Genomic DNA, 15,591 nt, shown 5'->3' with positions numbered 1-15,591 from the left:
CCCTGCAAAAACAGCGACTCCATCATTGAGAATTTGTTCCAGGATTTAATTCTTCTTCCAGGCTCCTATGGGAGCCCATGGTTGTGTTCGAGGGTCCCAGGATGAGGGAAGGGATGAGAATCTTCACTCCATGTTTTAGAAGGCTGATTTATTATATTCTGATATTATATTATATTGAAATGCTATACTAAAACTATACTAAAAATAAAGGAAAGAAATGGAATGAATAACAACATTTTGTGACTGTTCACAGCCTCGACACAGGGAGCTGTCATTGGTCATCAAGTAAAAACAATTTCACATGCTGGGTAAACAATTCTCCAAATCACATTCCAAAAGAGCAAAACACTGAGAAGCTGAAGCTTCCCAGCTTCTCAGGAGAAAAGATCCTGGCAAAAGGATTTTTCATAAAATATGTGACAGGAGCCCAGTGTGGTCAGTGCTGAGCCAACAGCTACAGCAGGAGAGTCACTCTGAGGGGACACAGCCACAGGCTGCAGTGACAGGTGCTGAGAAACACCAGCACAACATCCTCTGGAGGCACCAACACAGCCCCCACTGCACTGGTCACAAAACCACGGAATGGTTTAGGCTGGAAAAGACCTCTGAGATCATCAAATCCAACCTTCTGACTGATCACCACCTCGTCAATTAGATCATGGCTCCAAGTGCCACGTGCACGCATCCCTTGAACACAAAAGAAACACGACTGAGCATCTGGCAAAGGTGGTGGGAAGGAGGTGCCACTGTCCCCTGCAGCACGGCTCAGGGCTGCTGGCACAGAGGACAGGGACAGCTTGGAGATGGCTGCTGCAGCACACCGCACTCTGCACAGCCAGACCCACCCCGAGCTCGGGCAAATCCCCTGTGCTTGGTTTCTCCCACTGAATCATCTTGGAATGAGGAAGAATGTTACCAGCAAAACAGTAAATGGTTTATCAATGCAAATTGTTATCCTGTTGATTCAACAGAAAAGCTTCTCTTTGACCACAACATGGGGTGAGATTATCTAGAAAACGACAGAAAAGTTGTTTTGACTATTCTGCACACATTATACGATGAGGAAATGCTTTGGGGTGTTTGCTCAGAGTGGCAGTGAGAATCCAGAAAGAGGAATTACACGAGGAAACACAGAGATCATGGAAAGACGGCCATTCACATTCCCGCTGCAGCACTCGGCTCTCAGGCCGGGGCCACGCGTGTCCAGCGCCACCCGGACAGCTCCCGCTCTGGGTGGAACCGGGTGGGTTTAAGGGACTCCTGAGGGATGCCGGGCCCCGTGAGGGGCGGCGGGGACACCGGGGCTGCGGCCAGAGCTCCGGCGGCACCTTCGGGCGGGCACGCCGTGAGCCCGGGCTCCCCGAGCACACACCGGTGCCCCCCCAGGCCCGGAGCACACACCGGTGCCCCCCAGGCCCGGAGCACACACCGGTGCCCCCCAGGCCCGGAGCACACACCGGGGGCCTCCAGGCCCGGAGCACACACCGGTGCCCCCCAGGCCCCGAGCACACACCGGGAGCCCCCCAGGCCCGGAGCACACGCCGGGTACCCCCCAGGCCCGGAGCACACACCGGTACCCCCCAGGCCCTCCCCGGGCCCGGACCGGCCCTACGGCCCCGGTTCGCGTCACATCCGTCGGGGCCCGATGATGCAGGCGCGGCATCCCCGCGCTTCCGGTCACCGGCGCCGCAGCCGGCAGCGGGGCCATGGGCGCCGCCCGCGATGCGGAGCAGCAGCCGGGGCCGCCGGGCGAGGAGGGCCCGGGCGAGGCCGAGGAGCAGCTGGTCAGCACGGTGAGGAGGGGCCGGGCCGGGCCGGGGGCAGCGGGCGGCGGCGGGGCCGCGGCTGACGCGTGTGTCCCGCAGAGCCCCTGGAACATCATGATCAAGCACCGGCAGGTGCAGCGGCGCGGGCGGCGCTCCCAGATGACCACCAGGTACGGCGGGAGCGGGATGGGCGGCCAGGGCACGCGGCGGATGGAGGGGAGGGGTGGAAGCGCGGGACCGGGATGAGCCCCGGGCGGAGGGAGGAGCGGGCCGGGCCGGGCCGGGGGCTCCGCGCCGCCCTCTGACCCCTCCACCCGCAGCTTCACGGACCCCAGCGTGTCCATGGAGCTGCTGCGCGCCGTGCTGCAGCCCAGCATCAACGAGGAGATCCAGGGCATCTTCAACAAGTACATGAAGGTGGGCGCCGCGGGCGGGCGGGCGGCAGCAGGGGCGGGGGGACAGCTCGGCTGCCACCGAGGCCATCGCGCCCCTCCGTGGGAGCTGAGCTGACACCGCGCACGCTGTCACACTCTCCTGCCTGTTCCTCTCCAGTTTTTCCAGACTGCAGCAATCAACGTGCGTGATAACGTTGGGGAGGAGGTGGACCCTGAGCAGCTCATCCAGGAGACCTGTAGGAGCTGCCTGGAGCAGGTGGGTGCTGGCTAGGTGTTTCTTGGGTGCCCAGCCAAGCAAAGCAGCCTGGCTAGAATGTGTTGTTCTTAACAGCTTTGCTGTCACTCTGAGGGGACATCTGCAGCCCTTGTGTGACTGCTGTGTTGGGATTCATTCTCACTGGCAAGAAGGGAGCAGTCAGGGCTGGGCAGGTCATGCTGCTTCTTCTCAGTGCTGCTGTAGGAGCATGGCACACTGCTGAAGTCCTGCAGAAACTGGCTCCCAGCACCTGTCAGAGGGTCCTGGCAGGGTAGGGCAGGATTTTTCCTTTCATGTCTTGCTTATCTTGCCAGTTCTCCAGAATTTATCGTGCTCAGATTGTGCCTTTGCATCTGGTTGTCTGTGGAAGCATGGCCTGATGGCACTCCAAAAGCAAAGCTGTTGCAGCGTTTTTAGGCAGATATGTAGAGGTGGGGGTTGCTTATGCGGCCCTCTCTGAGCCCAGAATCCATGGAACCTTCTTTGTCTTCCTGCAGGCCAAGCTGTTGTTCTCCGATGGCAAAAAGGTGGTTCCCAGGTTGCCCCATGAGCAGGCAGTGCCAAAGGTAATTGTTGTGATTGTACACAGAGGTTTAAATGACCTGTGAGAGCTGGGAGAAGAAGAGTTGGGATCACTTTGTTCTCTGGCTCTTCTTGGCTGCCAGTGCAGTAGTGCAGAGGCAGAGTGGGGGATGTCTGGGAATACAGGGAATACAGGACAAGGAAAATCCCAGGTGTGGGTGCTGCTTGCTGCAGTTCCATGCTGCTCACAGAGGTGGGCTGGGGTCAGTGTTCACCTGGCCAGGCAGGGAGAAGAGCCCTGCTCATCCCACTGCCCTTCCTCTTCCAGCGTGCCCGACAGATGGATGAGGAGCTGAGCCGCCGAGGGAGCCCCATTCCAAAAAAGGTTGGATGGTTTTCCCCACAAGAGATTTTATGTTTTGGGAAACCTGGCCCGCATTTCTGGCCATTCCCACTGTGTGAGTCCATAAAGGTGCACAGGCAGATTTTTTGAGGTGTTGGAGGTGCTCACTCTGGTGCCAGGCAGAGTTTATGCCTGTGACAAAAGAAGCAGCTTCCCTGGGAGAGGGAGGGTGGCTGACAGGGTTCCCTCAGCAGCACATCTGGGTCACAGAAGGGTTTCTTCTTGCAGAGGAAGGGGCGGCCTCCAGGACACAGCCTGTCAAACGACCGTGGAGTCTCAGGCATGGCAGCGTGAGTACAAACCCTGAGCTAGAGCCCCTGTTTCAGGAGGGCAGGGGGAATGAGGCTGCCTCTGGGGAGCTCAGAAACCCCACAGACTCCTCTGCTGCAGAGAGGTGATGGGAGTTCTTCTGGGTGTGGGCAGAAGCAGGGTTAGGTTGAGGTGTTCCCCTCAGGGGCAAAGACCTTAAAAGGAGGGATTTTACACATGCCCAAAGGGGTGAAGAGGTCCAGATGGACCATCCAGAGTGAGTGGTGAGACATAGGGGATGGTGTGATCTGGGCAACCAGGAGAGGAGAATGTGCAGCAAAGCAGAGGGTCCGAAGCTGGGCGCTGTGGGGGAATGGAGGGTGTGAAAAACGATGGATCTGGAAGGGCTGGGGCTCAGTCCCCGCTGCTGGTGGTGACTAAGCTGATTCCACTGGGCCTCATTCTGTGTTTTCCTTCCCCTCAGGTGGAAGCTCAAAGTCTCTGAGCCTGTGAAAAGGGATGGACCAAAGGTATTAGCTGTCCGACACTGATGGGCTCCCTCTCTCCTCCCCTTTGCTCCCACTAGCAGAGCCCTGCAGCTGCAGGAGCACAGGACAGCTCGGGCTGTGCCCTGTCCTGCTGGGGCCCTGGGCAGGGGGGGAGCAAGAAGAGGAAGCGAAGTGCCCGGAGGCCTTTGCTGGTCTCCCCAGGCACCATAGCCTGTACCCTGCGGTGTGGTGCCGCTGAGGGAGACCTGAGGAGACCGGGAGTAGCCAGGAGAATCCCACAAGTGTTTCCCACGAGGGAAACTGCTTAGATCAACCCAGATGGAATGTGACGTCCCTCCCCTGCGGAAGGCTGGAGGTCATTGGCCAGCTCCCTCCCTCCCAGTCTGGAGGCAGCTCCAAGGTTCCCTGTCGGAGAGCCGAGGCTTGTGGAGCATGGCCAGCAGCAACTTCATTTCTAATGTTGCCCCTTTTCCAATTGCTCTGTAGTGGGATCCATCCCGACTGACTGAAACCACAACCTTTGTGCTGGGATCTCGAGCAAACAAGTAAGGAACGGCCCTGTCGATGGAGGGTGGTGTCCCCAGGCAGGAGCCCGTGACACTCCTCCCGTCACTTCGCTTCTCTGCCTCAAAAGCAGTAGGAAGGGCTTGGGGAGGAGAGGGGTGTCCCTGTGCCACCGCAGCTGCCCTCCCCACAACCCTAACACCCCTCGTGTTCCTATTGCAGAGCTCTCGGGATGGGAGGAACAAGAGGGCGACTCTACATCAAGCATCCCCACCTCTTTAAGGTCAGGTGCCACAGCCAGATGGTTTCCCATGGGAATGAGGAGTGTGTGCTTCAGCTCCCTTGTTTACCTCCTCCCCCATGCCCTTGTTTGTTGTCTTAGAGCACATTCCCAAGGTTTGGCTAGCACACAGCACGAGCCAGTGGTGTGTGCCTGCCAAGGTGGTTTGCCAGAGGCAGGGCAGGCGGAGCGGGGGGCAGAGCAGAGCAGGGGGCAGCATCCTGCAGGAGGGGGCTTTCAGGGGAGGGTCTGTCACCCGTTCTCAGCTCGGTCCTTGCTGCTTTATTGCAGTACGCGGCCGACCCGCAGGATAAGCACTGGCTGACAGAGCAGCAGCACATGAGGGCCATTGGGGGCAAGATGGTGAGTACGGCCGGGCGCAGGGCCCCAGCAGGAGGATAGGCAGGGCACGGGGACACAGCGCTGCCGAGTCCATCCCCTGCCCACAGCACTGGGGCATGGGCCAGGAGGCACAGCTGGCTCCCTCGGGGACAGCGGTGGCTGGGGGGTGTGGCCCTGCCTGGCTGCCCCTCGCAGGCACCCTGAGGTGTCCCCCACCTTGTGCCACAGGCCTACCTCCTCATCGAAGAGGACATTCGGGATTTGGCCGCCAGTGAGGATTACAGGTGAGGACCAAAGCAGAAACTCTGAAAGTGCTGCTGGGCCTGGGGCTGCTTCCTGGGGGGGGCCCCACCATGTCTTCCCTCACTGCTGCATTGCAGGGGCATCCCATGATGGAGGGACTCTCTGCCTGACGGCTGGGGGCTCAGTTATGGTTGGGGTTTGGTGCCCAGGGGGCCACGTTGGGCAACTAAGGTTTGGACTTGGTGTTGGTTGGGGTCCATGGTAGGTTTGGGCTCAGTGCTGATTGAGATCCGTGGTGGGTTTGGTGGATCTGGGCTTGGTACTGCTGCGTGCTAGGGGACATGGTGGGTTTGGGGTCAGCAGTGGGTGCTGGAGTCCCTCCATCTCCCCCTCCTTCCTCCCCAGGGACTCTGTTGATCTGCGGCTAGAGGAGCTGAAGCCCTTCATCCCACCAGCCTGGATGACTGAGAAGATGCAGAAGCACATGGAGACGCTCCGCCGCGGGGGGGAGGTGCCGCCCCCCGAGGACCCCCCCGAACCCTGATGCCCCCCAATAAAGCCGCTTCGTTCCCACCTCGCCGCTTCCTGGGGCCGGGCTCCGGGCTCCGGCCGCCGAAGGGCCCGCGGGACGCGCGGGTCCGCCCCTCGCGGGGCAGCGGCCAATCACAGCGCGGTGCGTCACTGGCCGGCCGTCAATCAACAGCCCCTGGCCGTTACCGTGGGAGCTGCATCCTGGGCGGGCGGTGATTGGCCGGCTCGAACGGGGCTGTGCGCTGATTGGTGGAGGGGCCGCACGCGGAAATATTCAAACGGGGCGCGGGAGCAGGCGGGGCCGCGCGGGACGGGCGTACCGGAGAGTGTTCGGGACCGGGGCTGCGACCGAGCCGCTCCTGCACCGGAGAGGGGCAGGGACCCAGCCACTCCTGCGCCGAAGAAGGGGTCGGGACCGAGCCGCTCCTGAATCGGAGAGCGTCTGGAACGGTGGTTGGGTGTGGGCCGCCGCCGCCGCACGGGAGAACCCCACGCGCCGCCGTTCGGCACAGGGCAGCCCCGCTAGGGGAGCCCTGACCGCCGCTCGGCACCGGCACAGCCGCAGAGGGGCCCGAGTCCTGCCCCGAGCGGGACTGCGGGAGGGAGGGAAGGAGCCAGCGGAGCCCGGTGCGGCGCCGCCGGGGAGCGGTAGCCGCGTCCAGCCCGTGACCCGCCGGCAGCGGCGGCCGGTGCTGCTGTGCTGGTCCGTGCCCCGGAGCCGCTATGGCCTCACAGAACGCCGACCCCGCCGCCGTGTCCAGCGCAGCCGCCCGCAAAGCGGCTGAGACCGGGGCCACGGCGGCCCGCGGCGCGGTGGGGAAGAGGTGAGCGGGACCGGGACCGGGGCTGAGGGCGGGGGCTGCCCCGGTGAGCGGGCCGGTAACGTGCGCTTTCCCCGCAGGCTGCAGCAGGAACTGATGGCGTTGATGGTGAGTGGGGCCCCGGGGCCGAGTCGGGGGTTGGCGATCCTGGCACCAAGCAGCGGGTTGGGGGTCCCAAAGGCACCCGGGGGCTGAACTGGGGTGGGGGGTGTCTCGGGGTGTCCGGGGCCGCCCTGACGCACTGCCCTCGCAGATGTCCGGTGACAAAGGCATTTCTGCCTTCCCCGAGTCCGACAACCTCTTCAAGTGGATCGGGACCATTGACGGCGCCGCCGGGACGGTGAGAGGCGCGATCCCGGTCTGGGGGGGCTGACCCTGCCCCACCTTCCTCCCTTCAGCTGAGGGTGGTTCTAGCCCTCCACTCCCCCTGTACCTCTTTTCCCCCGAGGCTTTCCCGCACCTCTGGGGCTACGGCCCCCCCTGACTGTCCCCCTCGACTCCCACCCCCAGGCCTACGAGGAGCTGCGGTACAAGCTGTCGCTGGAGTTCCCCAGCGGGTACCCCTACACAGCCCCCACCGTGCGGTTCCTCACCCCCTGCTACCACCCCAACGTCGACACCCAGGGCAACATCTGCCTCGACATCCTCAAGGAAAAGTGGTCAGCGCTGTATGATGTCCGCACCATCCTGCTCTCCATACAGAGCCTGCTGGCAGGTGGGTCTCGTGGACAAACTGCTGTGGAGTGCTGGGGGAAGGGATGGTGATGGTGGTGGGGCTGTCCAGCCCAGATCAGGGCTCAAGGGTGTCCAGGTCCCCCCTCCCACCAGCTGACTCAGCCACTGTTTCCAGAGCCAAACATCGAGAGCCCTCTGAACACACATGCAGCTGAGCTCTGGAAGAACCAAGTCGGTGAGTGCCTGAAGCAGAACCCTCCTGCCCCCTCCCCAGTGGGATGGGCAGCAGCACAGCCCCCCGTGCCTGTCTGGCCACACAGCTGCCCTGGCTGTTGTCTCAGGACCCTTGGTGTTATGTTCCCCCTCTCTCCTCAGCCTATAAGAAGTATGTGCGGGAGACGTACAACAAGCAGACCAAGAGCCAGGAGACCTGACCGTCACCACCACCCCTCAGCACACCCCATCCTCTCTCCCTCCCTCCCGGCTGTCCCCCGCATTCTGTATCATAGCCTGTTTTTAAATTAATGTCGCAGTCCGAGCCACGGTTAATGTATAAATAAATGCAGGTTTATAACTTCTGCAGGGGATTCTGTGGCAGCTCTAGCACACCCTGAGTGCCCAGAGGCCCCTCTGCAAGTGTGGGCAGGGAGGGTAGAAGGGATACTGACCCCTGTGAGGTAACAGGAGCTCTACAGTATTTGGGGACCTGGAGTGATCCCTTTCCATCTACAGAGTGGGAGCAGCCCCCACCATCACCTATAAAGGCAGGGGTTGAGGACTGTAGGGGTACCTCTCTCCCCTGCTCTGTGACAGGGGTGCCACCCCTGCTGCTTTTCCTGACCCCTAGCTCACAGCACCCCACAGCAGTGCCCAGCACAGGGACCTCCCCAAGCTGCTCTCTCTGTGGTGCCTCTTGTCTCTGCTGGCTGTGCGGTCTCTGTGGCTTCCACTGTCCACGGTGGAATGTTGGCTCCGCTCTCCATCTCTGCCAGCATGGCCCTCACCTGCTCGATCTCCTCCTCCAAGCTCTGGGCAGCTGGGGGCTGTGTGGGACCCCCTCCTCTCCGGCTGGGCAGCCCCCAGCCCCCCAGCCCAGTGCGCAGCGGGGCAACACCACCCCTTTTCATGGAGAAGAGCTGGCAGAGGTGCTGGGCTCTGTACAGGTCCTGCAGGAAGAGCTCCAGGGCGGAGAGGAAGAGCACCCACAGCCGCTCCAGCTCCTGCCGCTCCAGAGGGCTCGCCGGGCCCTGCCGCAGCCCCGCCAGCAGCATCCGCCGCAGCCCTGTGGGACAGGCGAGTGAGCTGGGGCAGCCCTGGGGCCAAGCAGGGTGTGTGCAGAGGTTCCCGTGGCTGCTGCCCGGTACAGCAGGTCCCTCCTTACCCGTGCTGAGCTCACGGGCCTCTGCGCTCCTCCTGCGTCGCTCCTCACGCAGCCGAGGGCAGTCGCCGCTCCCCCCGAGCTGCAGCACCAGCTGCCGGTGTCCGGCCGTGGCCTTGCAGAGGGCAGCCTGGGCTGTGGCACATGTTCCCACTGCCCCCCGCCCACGGCACGCATCCCTCCTGCCCGGTGCCATGCCACCCCGTGAAAGCGGGGCAGGATGGGCACGGTGGCCGCTGGCTCTCCAGGGGGCTCGGCTGCTCTGTGCCACAGCGCTGTGCTGCGGGTACGTGACCAGCTCTGAGCCGTGTTTTGGTTCGGTGGTCCCACCCACCCTGGCTGGGGATGTACCCCGCCTCATCCTCCCTGCTGTGCTCCACCCCAGCTGGTCCCCAGGGAGCTGTGATTTCCAGCAGGCTGGCACAGCCTCTTCACAGAGGGACACAGAGACAAGTGTCACCTTTCCCCTGCAGGGAGGGGATTGCTCCTGCCCTTCCACCTTATAGCGAGATCCTCTGGATGGGAGATGTGGTTCTCTAGAACTCCTGTGTTCCCATAGCCCTGCCCTGGAGCAGGAGCCTCGGGGCCAGGGCCATGCTCCCTCAGCCTCTGGCGTGTGAACGAGCTGCTCTGCACGGAAACTCTGAGCTCAGCACTGGCGCCTGCCCAAGAGGCCGTGGGAACCACAGCTCTGGGCTGCCCCTGCAGCACTGCCCTGTGGCGTGAGCCCGCCCACGTTCCCTCCCTGGGGAGCAGAGCAGGGGCACACACTGCCACAGCCCCCCTCCCCATGCACCCCCAGTGAAATCCTGCACCAGCAGCTCAAGCCTTTCCTCTTTAATTGAGGCTCGAATCAAAGCCACAGGTGACAGACGGGAGGAAAAGCTCAGCCGCCGGTGGTGAGATGAGACCAGGACCCTGGCACAGAGCAAGGTCCCAGCCAGTGCTGAGGGCCAGGTGCTGTGGAGCTGCTGCTCCCTGGACAGCAGGGGAGCAGGGCTGGGTGCAGCAGCTGGCCTGAGGAATGTCTGGTCCCTTACTGCACGCCCTCCATCATCTTCAGGAACTCTGCAAGAGAGCAGCAGCCTCAGCCCATGGCCCTGCCTGGGTGCACAACATGGGTGCTTGTCTGGGGCCACTGCTCACCATCAAAGTCGATGCGACCGTCATTGTTCTTGTCTGAGTCCTTCATCATGTCCTCTATGTCCTCATCAGTGACAGGCTCTCCAGTGGCTCTCAGGATCTCACCCAGCTCCTCAATGTCAATGAACCCATCTGCATTCCTGCAGGAGGGTGAGACAAGGATGGGACCTTGCTTGCTCCCACAGACAGGATGGGCCGCTTCGCCCCCACACTCACCGGTCAAAGATGCGGAAGCAGTTGGCCAGCTCCTCCTCAGACTTGCCTTTGGCATCCTCTTTCATCTGGCGCACCATCATGACCAGGAACTCCTCGAAGTCGATGGTGCCGCTGCCTGTGGGGAGGAACCAGGCGTGGGTCAGGCTGCCTGCCCGGGGTCCGGTGCCCACCCCTGCCACCAGCCACCAAGGGCTGCTCACCGTCCTCGTCCACCTCCTCAATGATGGCATCCAACTCCTCTTTGGTGGGGTTCTGGCCCAGCATTCTCATCACCGTCCCCAGCTCCTTGGTGCTGATGTCTCCACCGCCATCAGCATCAAACATGTCAAAGGCGGCTTTGAACTCTGTGGAGAGACAGGTCAGGTCTCTGAGCAGTGGGGCAGAGCCAGGCCCTGCACCACGGCCACGTCTGGCCCCTGTCCCTGCTGTCCCCACACTCACCCGCAATCATCTCCTCGCTGAGGAAGGCGCGGGCTTCTGCCTGCTGGTCCGTCTGCAAGACAAGGGAGAAGGTCACCCATATCAGGCCAGAGACCCCTCATACAGCGTGGCCCAACAGTGCTTGGCTGTGGGAAGAGCCTCTGCCCTGCTGCAGGATGATCCTGTGCTGGCATAAGCCACAGACACCAGCAATCCCTACAGTTCTGATGCCTTCCAGACCATCCATGAACATGGAGGGCTGCAGGGAGCTGCCTGCCCGAGTCCCCCACTGTCTGGGGGGCTCCATTGTGCTGGGGTCATGGTCCCTGTGTACAGCCTTGGCATCCTGGGCATGCAGTGCTATTTTTGGGACCTCCTCAGCTCCCCTTGTAGGGCTCGCTGGGGCTACAGCCGTGGCACCTGTCAACCCTGATCGAGTTTCTCCTGGAGGCGCAGGGCGGCCATGGAGCCAGCAGCAACGCTGTGTCGCATGACCCAGCACTCGGCTTTCAGCCACCCCCTGCTACCCCTGCCTCTGTGCAGCCCTAAGCTCCAGCCAGGGCTGAGATGGTGTCTCCAGGCACCTGCACCCCCTCAGCAGCCACACACACCCCCTCAGATCTGTCCTGCAGGGACCCTGCACCACCCCAACGCTTCCCTGCCCTCGCCACCATGGCCAGCCCAGCACTGGGGACCATATCCCTGCTGCCCTCTGCAGAGGCAGCTCCACAGCCCACACTCCCCTGCTGCCTCCTGTCCAGTCAGGTCTTGTCCTGGCACACAGCACATGGCACACAGCACACAGGAACACTCACCATCTTGGGAATTTATGGTGCTTCCCTCCCACAGAGAATCACCAGCTCCTGCAGCAGGAACTCCCAGAAGCTTCCTGGTGCCCCTGGCACCCCAATTTGTAGTGTCTCCTCTGTGGGATGTACCTCCAGCTACTGCCCCCTGGCCCCCTCAGCCTATCAGCGCTCTGGCAGCACTCAGTCCCTCTCACTGGCAACTGGCGCCTTTACCTAATTTAGCCAAAGCTTTATTGGCCAAGGGCTGGGATTAACGTGGGGATGAGGCTGGGATGGAAATTCAAGCCCTTCAGGAGGGAGATCAAAGCTCTGCCCACCCCCAACACCCCCATCCAAGGCAACTCAGCAATGAGGGGGTTAAAAATAGCCCTGGAGCCATCAGCATCACCCGGGTAAGGGGGACAGGGTCCCCCCTGCTCAGGGGGCATAGACTATAACCCACTGGCCCCTGAAAATGCAGCCCTTCCCGGGCCAAGCTCCCAATACTAAGCTGATTTTCCCCAGTACAGTGTCCCCCCCCTGCACCCCCATTTTCTGCTCCAGGGGACCCAGGCAGAGCAGGGCTGCAGCCCCCCAGCCCAGATAAGGAAGGGGTCCCCTGTGGGGTCTGGGGCACAAAATCCCTGGAGAGATTTGGAGCATGAGCCCCATGGTTTGGGGTCCCCAGTGCTGCTGGCACCTGTTTCCGGAAATGGCTCCATCTTTTCGTGCTTCTGAGGAGTGGGAATTATGCCCGGTGCCTCCTCGAAGACTCAGTCCTCACACTCACAGCCCGTGCCAGCCACTGCTGCCAGGACTGGCTGGGACTGGTGGCTCTGGGGACGCACTGGCCAAGTGGCCCATGCCCTGTGGTGCTCGGAGCCTCAGGGCTGCAGTGGGGTCAGGGTGACAAATCTCTGTCCCATAAGGTCCCAGTGCCAGGGATGCCCAGGGGTTTTCTGGCTCCTGGTTTTGCTGGGACCTTCATTCACCAGGTGGGAACTGGAAACAAGTCCAGCCCCTAGTGCATCCCACCCTGCCCAGGGAAGCTCAGGGGTCCCATCTGAGCCCGTGTGGGGTGCAGGGTGCTGGAACAGGGCACACTGAGCAAGCAATGGACAGAGTGATGGCAGCAGCTGGGCTGGTTCCTCGATATTTATAGACATTCCCAAGGAAACAGTGAGGAGTGAGCAGGCAGGCACTAAAAAAGGCTGGGCGAGTGCCGGAGGTACAGCCTGGCCATGGGGCGCGTGGTGAGGCCGACTGAGGCCAGGGCGGCAGGGTGCCAAGGTCGCCCAGGGGACATCCCAGTGGGATCAGGAGCCTGAGTCTGGGGCAGCAGGATACAGGGGTGTTGGTGAACCTGGCTGTCAGGGCACAGCGGTGCCAGGGTATGGGGGTATCAAGACCCTGGGACACCACAGCGCCGAGCACCGGAGTGTGTGGCTCCTGTGGCACCAGGGCAGATATCCGGAGCTCGGCCCGACCAGGACATCCCGGACAGCGGACAGAGGAGCCGAGACCGGGAAGGGCGGGCTCGGTTCCTAGGCAGGGGCTGCGGGCAGAGCCAGGCTGAGCCCTGACCCTGATCCGAGAGTCCCGGGCGGTGTTGCAGTGACCGACCCCGATCTCGGCCGTGCCGGGCAGTGCCGGGAGAGCCGATCCCGATGGTGCCGGACGCTGCCGCAAGCGCAGACCCCGATCCCAGCCGTGCCGGGCGGTGCCGGCTCCGCCACCCCGATCCGGGTTCCCGGCGGAGGCGGAGCCGCGCAGGGAGGATCCCGGGACGAGCCGTGGCGGAGCGGCCATCGCTCGGCACCACCCGGCTCGGCTCGGCTCGGCCCGGGGCAGCGCGAACGGGCCGGGGCGGGGGCAGCACCGGGAGGGTGTCCCGGGGCCGGGCTGTCCCCGCCGGGGGCCGTGCCGCGGTGGGCAGCCCCCGGCCCCGCCGTGTCGCGGTGCCGGCCCGGACCCCCGGCAGCGATGGCCGCCCGCATCCTGCACCGGCTGCGGCACGCGCTGGCGGGCGAGGCCGGCCGGGAGGAGCCGGCGGGCGGCGGCGAGGCCGAGGACTGCCCGGAGAGCTCGGAGCTGGAGGACGACACCGAGGGGCTGTCGACGCGCCTCAGCGGCACCCTGAGCTTCACCAGCCACGAAGACGAGGAGGAGGAGGAGGAGGGGGACGGAGCTAGCGAGGAGCTGGAGGAGCCGCCGCAGGCGCCGGGGGCGGCAGCGGGCACGGAGGACGGAGGCAGGTGCTGGGGCGGTGAGCTGGGGGGCTGGGGTGACTCCAGGGACACTCCTGCGATGGTGGCGTCCGGCAGCCCGACAGATGTCAGAGGCCTGTCCCCACGGAGGGCACTGACGCCCCTCTCCCGGCACAGAGTGGGTCTCTGCGGCGGAGCGTCCCGGCGGCAGCCTGCTGACCCGGCAGCTGCAGGAGCTGTGGCGGAGGTCGCGGGGCAGCCTGGCACCGCAGCGGCTGCTCTTCGAGGTCACCAGCGCCAGCGTGGTCAGCGAGCGCTCTTCCAAGTACGTGGTGAGTGAGCCCGGCGCGGCTGGGCGCGCACGGGTTGGGTACGAGTCCTGCTCTTCCCGGGGCAGGGATCACACGGGGCTGGCGCTTATTTTTTTCTCTTTCCCCGTGCTGCTCGGATGGTGCTGGCGGCTCAGATGAGCCTCAGGTAACTATTGCTGATGGGTGCTGCAGCTGCAGCAGCCCAGTCCACTTCTTTCTGTTCGGGCAAACTCCCCCAGCCCCTCTGTGGCTGCACACCCCGCTGTGCTTGTGCCGGGAGCAGCGTGCCCACAGCACTGCCTGACACCTGCCTCCCCCGCAGCTCTACACCATCTACCTGATCCGCTCTGGCCAGTTTGACAAGGCCCCTGCCACCATCGCCCGGCGCTACTCGGACTTTGAGCAGCTGAACCGCCGCCTGCGCTGCCGCTTCAGCTGCGACATGGCCAGCGTTGCCTTCCCCAGGAAGAGACTGCGCCGGAACTTCACTGCTGAGACCATTGCCAAGCGGAGCCGAGCCTTTGAACAGTTCCTGTCCCATCTGCACTCCATCGATGAGATCCGCCGCTCTCCTGAGTTCCTCGAGTTCTTCTTCCTGCCGGACCTGCAGGCCGCGCAGCGCCTGACCTGCACTGGCATGTACCGCGAGGCCCTGGCCACCTGGGCCAATGCCTACCGGCTGCAGGACCGGCTGGGGGTCTGCAGCTCCGGCCGCTTCCTTCTGACGCTGGCTGGGCTGGCCGTCTGCCACCAGGAGCTGGACCAGCTCAGTGAGGCCCATGGCTGCTGCGAGCAGGCGCTGCAGCTGCTGGAGGCTCAGGGCAGCCACCCACTGCTGGGACCCTTCCTGCAGGCCCACGTCCACCTGGCCTGGAAGGTGGGCAAGGACAAGCGGCGCTCGGAGGCCCGGCTGCAGGACCTGCGGGAAGCTGGGCTGCCCCTGCAGCAGCAGCCATCCCTGAAGGAATGCCTGATCAAGGAACCTCTGGAATGAGCCACCTGTGCTCACATAGGCGAGAGGGCAAGGGCTGTGGGGGCGCTCACACGCCTGTGGCAGCTGGGGACAGTGAGGGAAATGCCACGGGTGGCAGTGGGGCAAGGGAGCAGCACTGCAGCCCCACAGGCAGCACAGCCCGTGGCTGGAGCTGCCTCCTGAATGCACTTTCTCTGTGATTAGTCTGTTTTGTGGGGCTGGGGGACTCATGGGGGTCCACCACCCACACTGGTGCTGCCAGAAGCTGCTCCCCCTCTGTAGGGGATCCTAGAGTGGCTGAGACTTTAGCTGGGACATACTGGCACCTTGCAAGGGAACGGGAAAGCTTCTGGCAGGGTCCAGGGCTCTTGCCGGGAACTTCCCATAAAACTTACACAATAGAAAGGACTTTATTTAATAAAGTCTTGGCAGGAAGAAGAGCAAAGCGCCTGCTGTGTCTGTTTAGCCTTACTACCCCAGGGCATCATCAGTGGGAGGCCTCAAGCCTCCACACAGAGGTGGGAGCTGCCTCATCCCTTCCCTCAGCTCCCAGCTGGGCCCAAGCCCAGTCCTGGGGAGGAGCCCAAGGACAAGCAGAAGTAGCAACTGAAGAGCCAAGGCAGTACAAGCAGTGCAGAAGTGAGAAGAGGAAACAACCT

The 15,591-nt window shown here is 63.0% G+C and overlaps 5 protein-coding genes across 9 annotated transcripts; 3 read left to right on the top strand and 2 right to left on the bottom strand.

The window, feature by feature from the left end:
- Positions 1-1,662: 1,662 nt before the first annotated feature.
- On the top strand, positions 1,663-6,042 carry DNTTIP1 (deoxynucleotidyltransferase terminal interacting protein 1). 2 transcript variants are annotated; one of them, XM_041478772.1, is made up of 13 exons: positions 1,663-1,793; positions 1,866-1,936; positions 2,087-2,183; positions 2,319-2,417; positions 2,915-2,983; positions 3,268-3,324; positions 3,571-3,632; positions 4,076-4,121; positions 4,587-4,645; positions 4,827-4,887; positions 5,176-5,247; positions 5,455-5,510; positions 5,875-6,042. In XM_041478772.1, exons 1-13 carry the CDS (start codon positions 1,707-1,709, stop codon positions 6,011-6,013), a joined length of 975 nt encoding a protein of 324 aa, XP_041334706.1. In that variant the 5' UTR covers positions 1,663-1,706; the 3' UTR covers positions 6,014-6,042. The 2 variants fall into 2 exon arrangements, with proteins under 2 accessions (XP_041334706.1, XP_041334707.1); XM_041478773.1 differs by lacking the exon at positions 5,176-5,247.
- Positions 6,043-6,177: 135 nt separating this feature from the next.
- UBE2C (ubiquitin conjugating enzyme E2 C) lies at positions 6,178-8,013 on the top strand. Its single transcript, XM_041478775.1, has 6 exons — positions 6,178-6,824; positions 6,902-6,929; positions 7,075-7,161; positions 7,332-7,536; positions 7,672-7,731; positions 7,872-8,013. Exons 1-6 carry the CDS (start codon positions 6,724-6,726, stop codon positions 7,928-7,930), a joined length of 540 nt encoding a protein of 179 aa, XP_041334709.1. The 5' UTR covers positions 6,178-6,723; the 3' UTR covers positions 7,931-8,013.
- Positions 8,014-8,343: 330 nt separating this feature from the next.
- On the bottom strand, positions 8,344-9,634 carry LOC121359663 (regulator of G-protein signaling 9-binding protein-like). The gene is made up of 2 exons (XM_041478774.1): positions 8,878-9,634; positions 8,344-8,778 (listed from the first exon to the last, which is right to left on the bottom strand). Exons 1-2 carry the CDS (start codon positions 9,233-9,235, stop codon positions 8,345-8,347), a joined length of 792 nt encoding a protein of 263 aa, XP_041334708.1. The 5' UTR covers positions 9,236-9,634; the 3' UTR covers position 8,344.
- Positions 9,635-9,696: 62 nt separating this feature from the next.
- On the bottom strand, positions 9,697-11,625 carry TNNC2 (troponin C2, fast skeletal type). The gene is made up of 6 exons (XM_041478776.1): positions 11,469-11,625; positions 10,675-10,726; positions 10,434-10,577; positions 10,234-10,348; positions 10,021-10,157; positions 9,697-9,942 (listed from the first exon to the last, which is right to left on the bottom strand). The coding sequence occupies exons 1-6, from the start codon at positions 11,469-11,471 to the stop codon at positions 9,911-9,913; spliced, it is 483 nt and encodes a 160-aa protein (XP_041334710.1). The 5' UTR covers positions 11,472-11,625; the 3' UTR covers positions 9,697-9,910.
- A 1,169-nt stretch (positions 11,626-12,794) lies between these two features.
- Positions 12,795-15,377, top strand: SNX21 (sorting nexin family member 21). Of its 4 annotated transcripts, XM_041478788.1 has the most exons (4): positions 12,795-13,696; positions 13,826-13,980; positions 14,115-14,125; positions 14,282-15,377. In XM_041478788.1, the coding sequence occupies exons 1-4, from the start codon at positions 13,425-13,427 to the stop codon at positions 14,951-14,953; spliced, it is 1,110 nt and encodes a 369-aa protein (XP_041334722.1). In that variant the 5' UTR covers positions 12,795-13,424; the 3' UTR covers positions 14,954-15,377. The 4 variants fall into 4 exon arrangements, with proteins under 4 accessions (XP_041334722.1, XP_041334724.1, XP_041334725.1 ...); XM_041478790.1 differs by lacking the exon at positions 14,115-14,125 and having other exon boundaries at positions 12,795-13,692; XM_041478791.1 differs by lacking the exon at positions 14,115-14,125 and having other exon boundaries at positions 13,826-13,973.
- Positions 15,378-15,591: the final 214 nt, after the last annotated feature.

The sequence above is a fragment of the Pyrgilauda ruficollis genome, unplaced genomic scaffold, assembly GCF_017590135.1.
Source record: "Pyrgilauda ruficollis isolate IOZ18807 unplaced genomic scaffold, ASM1759013v1 scaffold46, whole genome shotgun sequence".
Classification (NCBI taxonomy): domain Eukaryota; kingdom Metazoa; phylum Chordata; class Aves; order Passeriformes; family Passeridae; genus Pyrgilauda; species Pyrgilauda ruficollis.
The sequence above is the reverse complement of the archived record's forward strand: the minus strand, read 5'-3'. Positions and strand labels throughout refer to the sequence as shown.

Coding starts and splice junctions, on each gene's coding strand:
- LOC121359663 (XM_041478774.1), bottom strand. CDS start 9,235: ATGAGGCGGGGTACATCCCCAGCCAGGGTGGGTGGGACCACCGAACCA. Junction 8,779..8,877: donor GGCCCGTGAGCTCAGCACGG/GTAAGGAGGGAC, acceptor CCTGTCCCACAG/GGCTGCGGCGGATGCTGCTG.
- SNX21 (XM_041478788.1), top strand. CDS start 13,425: ATGGCCGCCCGCATCCTGCACCGGCTGCGGCACGCGCTGGCGGGCGAG. Junction 13,697..13,825: donor GGCACGGAGGACGGAGGCAG/GTGCTGGGGCGG, acceptor CTCCCGGCACAG/AGTGGGTCTCTGCGGCGGAG.
- TNNC2 (XM_041478776.1), bottom strand. Junction 10,578..10,674: donor CAGCGAGGAGATGATTGCGG/GTGAGTGTGGGG, acceptor GTCTCTCCACAG/AGTTCAAAGCCGCCTTTGAC. Junction 10,158..10,233: donor TGCTTCCGCATCTTTGACCG/GTGAGTGTGGGG, acceptor ACCCTCCTGCAG/GAATGCAGATGGGTTCATTG.
- DNTTIP1 (XM_041478772.1), top strand. CDS start 1,707: ATGGGCGCCGCCCGCGATGCGGAGCAGCAGCCGGGGCCGCCGGGCGAG. Junction 2,418..2,914: donor GTAGGAGCTGCCTGGAGCAG/GTGGGTGCTGGC, acceptor GTCTTCCTGCAG/GCCAAGCTGTTGTTCTCCGA. Junction 5,511..5,874: donor GCCGCCAGTGAGGATTACAG/GTGAGGACCAAA, acceptor CTTCCTCCCCAG/GGACTCTGTTGATCTGCGGC.
- UBE2C (XM_041478775.1), top strand. CDS start 6,724: ATGGCCTCACAGAACGCCGACCCCGCCGCCGTGTCCAGCGCAGCCGCC. Junction 6,825..6,901: donor CGCGGCGCGGTGGGGAAGAG/GTGAGCGGGACC, acceptor CTTTCCCCGCAG/GCTGCAGCAGGAACTGATGG. Junction 7,732..7,871: donor GCTCTGGAAGAACCAAGTCG/GTGAGTGCCTGA, acceptor CTCTCTCCTCAG/CCTATAAGAAGTATGTGCGG.